At 30.1% G+C, this 12,792-nt stretch overlaps 1 protein-coding gene across 1 annotated transcript; it reads right to left on the bottom strand.

Moving 5' to 3' along the window:
• Positions 1–899: 899 nt before the first annotated feature.
• LOC134697955 (uncharacterized) lies at positions 900–12,427 on the bottom strand. The gene is made up of 9 exons (XM_063560240.1): positions 12,327–12,427; positions 11,017–11,096; positions 10,159–10,325; positions 8,874–8,972; positions 8,183–8,333; positions 6,802–6,930; positions 5,768–6,228; positions 4,548–4,696; positions 900–1,146 (listed from the first exon to the last, which is right to left on the bottom strand). The coding sequence occupies exons 1-9, from the start codon at positions 12,350–12,352 to the stop codon at positions 933–935; spliced, it is 1,476 nt and encodes a 491-aa protein (XP_063416310.1). The 5' UTR covers positions 12,353–12,427; the 3' UTR covers positions 900–932.
• Between the last annotated feature and the right edge of the window lie 365 nt (positions 12,428–12,792).

Here is a 12,792-nt window from a genome sequence, read left to right as displayed (position 1 = left end):
AAATATGTACATATATACAAACACTATACAAAACAGATAAGTTAAAAGTGAGTATATATAACATGTACAAAAGCATACCTCAAAAGTGTTATCACATTCTTTCTTTCATTTGATTAACATTATTATGGACGGAAGCAAGACTTGCAATATAAAAAGCTGTCACAAATCCCTTCAAATAATGTATTTCTATTATCAGAAAATATATTATAAATCTATATTGAAAAGAACAGTTATCAAAATTTTAGAAGACTGTTACAAGTCCAAGTAATGAACGTTAAAAAAATTAACAGCATGTTAAATAATAATGCACAAGGAGCATTTAAAGTTCTTAGAATAAATAGTACATAGTACAACAATATTAAATTATATTAATTAGCTTTTTATTACCACAAAAAGGTTGACCTCTAAATAACTGATAACTTGCTCTGATAAATGCGACATAAAGCAAGAAAAGATCTATCATTCTAAAAACGTACAAATAATTCAAAATTATCACATTTTAAAATTACAAAAAAAAAAAAGTTCTATCAAATATAAAAGTGAGGTAAATAATTCTAAAAAGTGTCTTAAAGTAACCATGGAAACAAAAATAAACAATTGTGAATACTAGTATGGTGGAAAATTTCTAAGCAGCAGCAGTTCTTCAATGAGTTTTGAAGAAAAAAACACATAAGTAAGAAATACACACTCAGCATTTATTTTTACTTTCTATAAAATTCTGTGCACAAATCGGCTTTAAAATCCCATTACAAAAACCTCAATACTGTTAATCTAAAAATATTTGCAAGAAAAATTTCATTAAAATAGTTAATACATTACATATTTTTCTTCTGCAAAAAAAAATGCATTAAATAGACATATCATTATAATAAAACAATTCTAAACACGATTTTTTCAATTTAAATTCTTTCTCCAATATAAAAGACCAATAATTATGACACAGCCTGTTGTTTATTTGTAAAAGATTTAAGACTATTGGTCATCATTTCAGAGTCCATGCCTGACCCAAAAGGATCGTCCTTGTCAAATTTCACTTTGGGAAAATCTGGATTAGGTGGGTCCACAATTTGGGACCATTTTAATGTCTGATAATCTGACGGTCCTCCTTTATCTATTTTATTAATCTTTGTTTTATCATGTCGCAACCTGAAAGACAGAAACGATAAATAAATATATAATATATATATGATGCATGCAAATTGAAATTATTTCTTAACAACAAATCTGGTACCCCTGTCATGCCTGTTTTGTTCATAAACTGAATAATAGGTAAATAATAACAAATAAGACGGTCCCTTCCTGTCCTTGCATAAATTGGTAGCTGCAAATATATTAAGATACAATGCTGCATGCTTAATATCCAGTGGTAAATTCGATTAATATATTCAGGTTAATCAAACTCACTCTGAATATTTGGTATGTCAAACACAACAACACACAAGATATGTTTCAAAATTTTTTTAATTTTTTCAGGCTTCTGACAATAACTTCCAAAATGAGTCAAACAATTTGGGGACATAAAGTTATATTTTGTTTACATTTGAATCAGGAATATTGTTACTAATTTTTTTAATCTTCAAATGTGCAAACGAAACCCTTATGTGCAGATATTTCAACCTATCTATTTTGGACATTAAATTTAATAAAGAGTAGAAAGTCTTAAATAAAAATCATTTAAGGTGAATTTTCCACAAAATTATTGAGGAAAACTGAACTTATTAAATTATACAGAGTAAAATCAACAATCTAAGGGAGATAACTGGTGAACATTTTCAAAGTTTTTTATGTGATGTAATTTTTTTCAAATTTATAAATTTACTGTTCAATACTGCATTTTATGACTTTTTCTATTTATTATTATTCTTTAAAAGATTCTCTTCCTTTTTATATCCTGTTGATTTTTATTAGGGTGTGTTTTTTTCCTTCCTTTTTATGTAAATACATTCTGGTAGTACTGAAAATTTAAAAAAAATTATGCTGACAAGAGTTAACGCCCTTGCATAATATGTTACTGGGTATATTATAAGGCCAAAAAAAAATGTTGTCTACCTTTTGATCGTAGTTGTGTGAAATCTATTCATAACACTTGTTAAATTATACATTGTGTGAAATTTATTCATAACACTTGTTAAATTATACATCAATTTATTTAACTTTTCAATTTATTTATTTTCATGTCTCAATTATTAGTTTATATTATACTAGAACACACCCGAGAAATCGCGGGCATTCAGAGCGTAGTTTGAAGTATGTAAAGTGTTGTTGGAAGAATTTTGTAAAATATTGAATGACTGGAGAAATTCAGCAAAAGTATCATAAGTCATAGGTAATTGGGGACAGGAAAATGCTTTTTTTTTTATCCCTCCTCCTTTATTTCCATTATTCCAATTTTTTGGTTTTCTATCAATTTCAATATGAACATACATTTAGTATGTTATAAACATTCAAGTAAGGAGCCTGTAATTTAATGTTTGTTGTTTGTTTATGTGTTACATATTTGTTTTTCGTTCATTTTTTTGTACATAAATAAGGCCGCTAGTTTTCTGGTTTGAATTGTTTTACATTGTCAGTTCGGGGCCTTTTAAAGCTGATTATGCGGTATGGGCTTTGCTCGTTGTTGAAGGTCGTACGGTAACCTATAGTTGTTGATATCTGTGTCATATTTGTCTCTTGTAGAGAGTTGTCTCAACGTGGCAATCATACCACATCTTCTTTTTTTTTGTAATCAATGAATTTTGTAAAAGATTTAATGACTGGAGAATTTCAGAAAAGGTATCAAAAGTTTATGAATATTTTTAGCGCTTATCTGTATATTATGAACATTCATTACTATATAAATATAGTGTATTTACTTTTAATTCTAAGTTTACTAATCGATCCATAGTGGTCATTGATATAGTATACAGACCCTCTCTATTTAATAAACTCTGTGACTGCCGTGGATAGTAAACTTGAAAATGATAGCAGATAGAATTCTGAAAATACACTTTATTCTTTGTATATGTATGTTCAAAGTATACAGAAAAACGCAGACCGGAAGTCTAACCTGACTTAAAATTTTGTCCAATGACGGGACAATATCCGGATACCTTTTTTCTCGTTTTTCTCCAAAAATAACTCAATCTGAATAATCATATGAATGGATGAGAAATGGCACTATGCACTGTACCTATAGGACACAGAGGCGTGTTGATTAATTTATTGTGGAAAGAAGAGAAGCGACACCCAAAATGAGGTCTTCTCGTTTAATAGTATAGATGCTATGTTTTGATGGTGTAAAAATTAAAGTCAAGTCATTAAAGCAAAGTAGTTGAGAGAATAATACATTTATCCAGAACCTAGCTCTCCAAATCTATCAATTAGTAATGACATGACCTTAGAAATTTGGTTATAAAGAGAAAAGTTATATCTTCTATGATGTCCAGAGCTAAATTTACCCAAATCTATCTTCACAAGGTAGACAAGAAGCTGTATTATTTGTTAAAGCACTTTGGATAATTTTTGTTTTAACAATTTTGATATATAGAAAGTGTTACTTAATTAAAACTTAAAACTTTGTAATGTCCTGCTGGATAAAAATCAAAACTTCAAAATGTTATGATCTATGGGAGACAACTGAGATATTTTTTGACAGTTTTTTTATTTTGTATATTTTGTATATTTTGATGTTTTATTTGTATTATTTTTATATATAACATTATATCAAATAGCAATGGATGGATTTTGACTTTTGAGGATTCCAAATTCTTCAAATTTTCTGTCTTTGTCATGTTTATGTTATTCCTTCCATATTTTTTTACTCAATTCCACTTTGCCAAATTGGAAGTTTCAATAATTTTAGTCGATCAAGAGTAAGCTCCCATATATATTAATGTTGGTAGTCTTTATATAATTCTGTGAAAAATATTCAATGAAATTTGATTTGAGAATTTCTGTTCGTTCTCATCTTCCATTCAGAAATTGTTGTGTATCTATTCATAAGCAGATAAAAATGTGAGACAATTAAAAGAGGTTTCTGGAGATGCTGAAATCAAAGGGTGTAGTAAAATTTTAAAATGCTAGTTTAAAATAATGCTTACAGCTCTTCTATAAACGCATGCAAGGAAAACATTTGATCAACTTGCTTGCTATGGATGTTTGGATGTTTGTAAACAACAGGTAGGTAGTCTATTTCACTCTGTTTACTATATACTGGAATTTAATTGGACAATAAACATTAACTTCATTTCATGTCAATTTTAAGTGTTCAATCAAATCCCGGTATATATAAAACAGACTGAAACTCTGCCTATTGTTTGCAAGCATCCAAGCAAACATAGCAAGCAAATTGATCAAAGGTTTGCTTTGCACACTTTTAAAGAAGAGTTGTAGGTGTTATCTTGGGTTAATCAAAATAATGAAAACATAGCAATTTGTTTTTCTGAATTCAGGCTTTTGAGAAAAACAATTAGGGTTAGGTTTTCACTGAAGTTATTATTTGTGTAAGGTGTAAATGTCCTTTTGCAATTGGTTTACAGTACTTCCTTTTTTTTAAAAGAAAAACCTACCATTTCCCGTGATAATTATTGGCTTGTTCTTCATCAAGTCCTGTATCTTTGAGGATAGCATTTAGATCTTTGATATCTCTAGCAATTGTTTCATCATCTATATTGATCTGTGGCTTGGCATAAGATGTATATGCTGGCTGTATTTTTGCCTAAAATATATTTAAAAATTTAAAATGCTGTTGTATTGGCGATAAAATTAACTCATCCTATACTTGCAATAAATGATTTGTTTTTGGCATTTGGTTAATTGTGTTATTTCAGTAATCTTTTATAGCTGCTTTCCTAAAGAAAAAAACATCTTAAAGTTTAGAAAGTACTTTTAATCTGAATTTACAAAGATCACGATTAAGGCAAAATCTAGGGCATGCAAATATTCCAATTCACATTTTATGTTTTACTTTTGAAGTCATAACTACTCAGGCAAATTGAACCCAAACAATCAAGCGATAATATCATACAACAGTCTGTCAAATCAGCCACCATTTAATTAAACAAAATACAATCACCATGTGTTTCTATTCTAAAGAATAATAATTATGTCATGAAATGGATCTGGAAATTGCAGTTAAATATTATGCCAGGAAACCCATAACTTTCTAAGTCTATTTTACTGGTGCATATATTAAAAGATACAGTCATCCCATTTTTTGTCAACTTACATAGAAACAAAATGAAGATTTATGCCAAGAAGAACCACTCTAAATGAAAAATGTATTTCATACATTTAGGCTAAAAGAGAACAGACTTCTGAAGCAGTCATTGAATATAAACAAGATGGACTTTTTATTTTAAGTGGTTAAGGACTTTTATTGCCTCATTGGCAATCATACCACATCTTCTGTTTTATATTATGAGCATAATTTTGTCAAATACATGTATCAATAAATATTTACAAAATAATAAAACCTACAGGAGACATCATAGTAATGGTACTAAACAGACAGACATATTGCTTTTGGCATTATGATGGACTTATTGATGAAGTGCCAGCAGCAAATATAACATGTGATTGGGGAGGGGGGGAGGGGGTACTTCAAAACTTAATTGATAGGGGGCATCATATCATATATTGCGTAGGTAAAATTGTAACCTTTACCCATATTGTTGGGTTTCGTGGGGTGTGTTGGAAAAAGTGAATATTTAAGACGTGGATTCTGCGTGTAAGTTTTACTTATGGCGATTCTTTCGGCTGTGAAAAAATGACAGGGCTTTTCATATACAAGTAATTGGACCTTTATCGACCTTATCATATATTTCTGATAGTTTTCTTCATCTATTCTCATATTTTCAAGCTGGAAAAAGTAACCTATTCCAGTGGCACGTCCTATCACCTTGTATATAGGAAGTGCCCCCCCCCCCTCCCTTCCTGTGAACATGTTTGTTGAAGACAAAAACATCTTAATCAAATATGAATATATCCTCTTTTGTACTTGTTCAAAACCTTGAGACTGATTTTCATCATTCTGACCCCTATGAAAATCTTTGTACTCATACAAGTAATACTGAGTTTCCTCTTCTTTCTTTTTAATTTCCTCCAGTAGATCATCTGTCTTACTTCCTTCTTTCAGTACTGGCTGAGATGGTAAACTCATGGGGTCTATCAGTACATCGTATGGCACCATGGGATGACAGAAAGTAGACGTGTTATATAGGTCCCACTGTTCTTGCTGACCAAATGTACCTGAAAATTATGCATTGAGTTTTACCAGAATAAGACATTTTATGCCAAAATTTCAAACAGACAAATTTGGGGACTTTTATAGCTAACTATGTATGCAATATTGGCTTTGCTTATTGTTGAAGGCCCTACGGTGACCTAAAGCTGTTAATTTCTGTGTCATTTGGTCTCTTGTAGAGAGTTGTCTCAAGTGCAATCATACCACATCTTTTTCTTTTTTATAAATATGTATCTGTAATAATATTAGAAAATTTATACAAGGACTTGCAATATTAAAATATGGATTTGATTTTGGAACGACACAAATACATGTAGGTCACAATTGTGTTTCAAATAATATTGAGAGCTTTTCAGGATTCAATTGAGATCATGCTGCAGATTATTTTTTTAACAAAACTTTGGATGGTTAAAAGAAATTTGAATACATAATCTAGAAAATAAGAGCGGAAGAAATGGTACAATTAGATGACCTTTGAAATGCAAGTTTTTCACCTTTTTGTTAGTTTATTATCTAAATCAAATTTGCCTAAAATCTGGGTTTTTCATTTTTATTTAAACAATACTATCAGAACTTACCTATATAATTGCCTTCATAGTTCCACAGCCTGACTGTACAATCAATAGAAGCTGTCATTATAACTTTGTTTTTCTCTACTAACTCTATACAAGATATACCATCTACATGTCCTCTCCATGTGTTCACCACTGTAAAATATAAAATATATGTTACAACATTTTTATCAAACCTTAGAAATCCTCTTATAAAATATCTTATAATCTATTACAGTTTTCTGGTACTGTGAAAGTACTTTTATTCGTGGGGTACTAATTTTCGTGGTTTTCGTGGATGACTTTATCCACGAATTTAAATGTCCAACGAAATAAAACAACCACTGTCGAAACCAAGACATGGAAAGATCCCCATGAAGGTTTGACTAATGATATGATCAAGAGAATATATTGAATAACCTCGAATCAGCGAATACTTTAATAGTTTTTGTACATATGGGAAATAATAGTTTCATGCTGGGCTTGATTGTGATAAGAATTATTTGATATTTCTAGATGGGTTTAAAGCATTTGTTTATGATACTGATTTCTTAAGGTGACATGATTATGGCCTGATTAACACATTTGATGGTCCTTACTCTGTTGATCACTTTCACTTGGGTTAATTAGTGTTGTCACTACGATTTACACGGGTCAATGTTTACTTTGCAATTTCCTTCAATCCTGACTATTTGTAACCTTTGTTTCTAAATTTTTCAATAATTTTTTTTAGAAAACTTAAATCCACGAATTTAAAAACCCACTAACATGTAAATATTGCTCAAACCACGAAAATTGATACCACGAAATAAAGTACTTTCACAGTAATTGGTCAATTATGTCCCCTTGATTTTACATTACAGAATGAAACAATGACCATGAGTAGAAACCGATTAACACAACCAAATATTTTTCCATAATAATCTAATACATTTCATTTTGCAGTATCTTTAGCTATAGTGTACAGATGTTCTATCTCCAATTCAAAAATAAAACAAATCAATCTTTTGACTGAATTGTGACATTATACCTCCTTATAATATCTCAGATGTAAATACAGTGGTACATTTTAACTATCTTGTAATCTTTAAAGGATATTTAGCAACCTGCCAGACATAAATTGTCGTCTTGTTTAATAAAGTATACGTCTTTCACAGCCAGTACTCCAATTTTAACCCTTGCTGTGATCAAAATGATGAGTGCCATCAGAGGAGCAGAAACTGCTGCCCTTCTAGAGTATTTGAGTTTTTAGTGGGGTTTTTGCCGCTCAGTCTAATTTTATGTAAAGTGCTCTATGTTCTTTTGCTTGTCTTTTTTTTTTTCTTCTTTGGTTTAATGTCTTATTTTTCTTCAACTCAGGATTTTGATTTTGTACCATTAGAAGTTTTTTTTTTATAACAAAACTTACGTTCAGGAGGTTCCTCTTCATACCCTGACAATGCATAGCTATAGCCATCAATATTATATACAAATACAAATCCTAAATTATCTGCCACACATAGCATAATGTTGGCTTCGTTAATTGTCATCGTACTGATTAAAGCACCCTTTGTGGAAGTCTCAAAGATAAAAAAATATTCAATTTACAAGAAAAATAGATAATGTAGATCCATAGTTATTTGTAGTTTTTTGTCCGAGTCAGATATGTTTTTTCCCACAAAGCATTATTATTATTTTTCCCAACGCTATCAATAAAATTATTTTTTTTCAAAATTTTACTTAAAGGTATTGGGGGAAAATCTGAATTCAGAATTTATTTTTTTTTGTCATCTGCTTGACCACAATATTTTCTTTTATCACATTGGGTATAATTATTTTGGGTAAAAAACATAACCAATGGGGGGGGACCTCCTTTTTTTTAAATAGTTGCTCCCTTAGTTAAGTAGGGTGTAAAAAAGGGAAATTAATGGACCTTTTAAGCAACTCCATTTTCTTTCTTGTAAAACAAATTGTTTATATATTCAAATTCCTCATATTTAACAGACTATACAAATTATCTTTACGCCTAGTTATTTCCATGTCCACTGTAATTCTTTATGTGTGGGACAAAAAGAGATATAATGGATAAACTTACATTTACAGAAAATATGACAAGATACCATATTCCATACAACTATTTCCCCATCATACCCTGCTGTTGTCAGTAAGTTTGGTTGGCACTGGGCTATGGACAATACGTCTTCCTTATGTCCATTTTTCTGTAACATTTAATGCATAAATGTTAAAAACATCTAAAATATTAACATCATATGTGATATGTGCCTGGTGAATTCCTCAAAGTTTTTAACATGTGGGATTTGGCATGTTTGTTTTACTTTTCATAGAGCATTCAATTTTATATTATGAAATAACAGTTGTCAAAAAATTTAAACAAACCAATTCCAGACAAAAACTAAAGGCATATTTAAATTTGCTGTAAAAAATTGTCTGCCTTTAGTCCATTACTGAAGATTTTCTTCCAAATGCAAATAAGACATTTTAATTTTAATTACATAAAATTGATAACAAAACAAAAATATGTTCAAAATGGCGATTTTGGAACTCGATCTCAACGAAATGCCCAAATTATTTCTGTTGAAAAATAAAATTTGACCTAAATCCCAATAAATGATTTAGGACTTTTGAGTTTCCGAATCTGTCATGTCTGGCATATATGACCGTTTTGGACCCATATTCTTGAAAATAATTCAATCTGAAATGAGTTTCTCAAAGGTTTTGTAACAGATGTGATGTTATAATATTTAGAAACAACATGGTATTTCTCTGTTTACCAAGAAGCTATATGAAATATATGTGGGGAACACTGAAATGCTTATAAAAGAGGGACGAAAGATATACCAAAGGGACAGTCAAACTCGTAAATCTAAAACAAACTGACAACGCCATGGCTAAAAATAAGAAAGACAAACAGAAAAACAATAGTACACATGACACAACATAAAAAACTAAGTAAACAACAAGAACCCCACCAAAAACTAGGCGTGATCTCAGGTGCTCCGGAAGGGTAAGCACATGTATAACTTATTAATATTCATTATCATACAATTATTTTTGTGAAATATTTAGTTGTAATTCTGTATAAGAGGACCTTGTCACATTCTCTTTTAGTTTTAATTTTGATCACTATGAACAAATTATGGTTATCAGGGATATTTGAGAACATAAATGCTAAGTACTGGATAATTTTACCCATTATATCAAGGCTAATGAAGAAGTATTTATTTTGTTTAGGGGCCATCTAGCCTAGTTCACGATTTTCCTGTTCTGTTAAAGACCCATTGGTGGCCTTGGACTGTTTTCTGCTCTTTTGTCAGGTTGTATTCTCTGACTAATTCCCCCGTTTCAATTCTCAATTCTACTGATGCAATATATCAAAGTACCTACCAAATCAATGGTCCAGACTATATTAGGGTGTTGTACTTGGTGTATATTGGAATCAATCTGACAGTCAGAGTTAATATTGATTCTTTTGTCCCATCCTACAGATATAATGTACCGATTCTTGTTCATCTCGACGTATAACACATCACAGATTTCATCATTACCCTTGGCTGAAAATAGAGGTTAAATCATATAAATAAGTTTGAAACAGAGTATGCATACAAGGCATTAGATTCTAAATTTTCTGGAAAAAAAAATTATTGAAATTTATTCTCTGGTTTATGAGAAGCAGTTCATTCAGCAGTGATTGTACAGGGGAAAAGAAATATGTAATAAGACAAAACATTCACTATTTTAGGGTTCCTGATAGATGGTCTTTATTTTTTTTATTCTTTAATGTTTTAAATCATATTTCTCTGAAGTATCTCTATTGAATTCTTTCTTTCTTTCAAAAATGAGCCATGTTGTTCTTATTTATATCATTTGAGAGATTCAAATAAATGCATTGGCTAAGCTTGTTAAACTTGTTATATCCAGTTTATCATTGAACCCAATACTAACTTCTGCAAGTTCATAAATTATTGCGTGCATTTATGATAGCGATTTTGTCATTTTAGACTAAAATTCGATTACAATTTTTGCAATTATTCAGAAAAATCCTGATTGATTCATATAACAAATTTCAAAATGTGAGTTTTAATTATTGCCATGATAACTCTGTCACATTATTTGCAATAATAAAATTCCTTCCAATAATTTCTGATTTAATTGTTCTTGTTTTTTCATTGATGAGGCAGGTTTGTAATCCTAGTTTTGCAGTGATTCAAAGTCAAATTTATAAGTGTATATAATAGTTATTACATTTTTGTAGTTTTCTGAGACAGTGTCCGTTATTGTAATTCCATATATTTAACACACCATCTCTGGCTCCAGTTATTAACCTGTAAAATTAAACGTAAAGTTTATTTTTTTGTTTGAACAAATAATCAAAGGCTCAAGTGGACTTTATTAAACACTTCAAATTGGTAACTTGTGAACCTCGACATTGATTTTCACCGTTTTGTTTGGGGTTTTCTTCTATTTTTCTGTGTCAATTTTTCTTCATTTTTAGCCTCTTACAGTTAACATTGATAAAGTTTTGTTACAAATATAACAATGCTTTGAAGCAAACCCACACAAAATGCAAAGTACATACATGCTCAAAAGGTAACAGGAAATGTCACATGGACACATAATTCTTGATGTTAGATTGTAATAGAGAGTTAAGGTGGTACCCAACACCTTCACTAAAATTAATTTGGCTCGTTTAATTTTCATAAAATTTTGACAAAGTATTTACTTTGACCATTTCACAAAAATTTATAAAATTAAAAAATTTGAACTAACCGTTTTAACAGAAAAATTACACTGGTTATATAGCAGTTTGACAAACACTAATTTTTATCATTGAGAAGCTTAATATTCCCTAATCAACACAACGTAATTAAAACGTTAAGCTGAATTTACAGAGTTATCTCCCTGTAGTGTTAGGTACCACCTTAATTAATACAAAATACATAGTTGTGTGATGATGATGATTGGACTCAGCTCATGATAATAAACTACTACGGAAGCTGGTCAACTTTATAGTGATTTTTTTTTCTTGAAGACTTTATAACTTTATTGATGTATATTATTGTGTAAGAAAACATACAATTACAACACCATCCAAAATAATAATGATGAAGATGATTAAATGATTAAAACTTTTCACTACATGTATATCAGCTGTGAGAGGAATAAACATTAATCATTTCATTAGTCAATGTTTAATTCATCTATTGGTAAATGTTCACTAGTGAACTAAAATCTGGGTTAAGGTTACCTTTCTTTTCTAGCTCAGATCAAACTTTACCATTAAAAGATGTTTAGGGAGTAATGAAATTCCAAGATAGACTATTATATTTTGACATGGACTAGACCATCATAAGGGACAATCAATTTCAAGACAGACTTTTCTAATTTGACATGGACTAGTCCATTATAAGGGACAGATGGAAGAACAGATGGAAGAACAGATGAACAGACGGACAGACGAATGGACACAAGTGCACATCAAAAAGCCATAAAGCCAATAGTGGGGCATAAAAAAATATTTATTTGTCAAAATTTTACTCTATTGTTGATATTACCTTCTTTCTGTATTATCAAAAGTCATACAGCTTATAGCCGAGTCACTATGTGCTTCTCCATACTCAAATATAGCTGTTCCTGTCTCAAAGTCCCAGATCTTTATTACCTATAAACATAAATAACAAATACTCATACCAAATACTCAAATATAGCTGTTCCTGTCTCAAAGTCCCAGATCTTTATTACCTATAAACATAAATAACAAATACTCATACAAAATACTCAAATATAGCTGTTCCTGTCTCAAAGTCCCAGATCTTTATAACCTATAAACATAAATAACAAATACTCATACAAAATACTCAAATAAAGCTGTTCCTGTCTCAAAGTCCCAGATCTTTATTACCTATAAACATAAATAACAAATACTCATACAAAATACTCAAATATAGCTGTTCCTGTCTCAAAGTACCAGAGCTGTATAACCTATAAACATAAATAACAAATACTCATACAAAATACTCA

The sequence above is a fragment of the Mytilus trossulus genome, chromosome 14, assembly GCF_036588685.1.
Source record: "Mytilus trossulus isolate FHL-02 chromosome 14, PNRI_Mtr1.1.1.hap1, whole genome shotgun sequence".
NCBI lineage: Eukaryota > Metazoa > Mollusca > Bivalvia > Mytilida > Mytilidae > Mytilus > Mytilus trossulus.
Note: the sequence above shows the minus strand (reverse complement) of the source record. Positions and strands in the feature narration are given on the sequence as shown.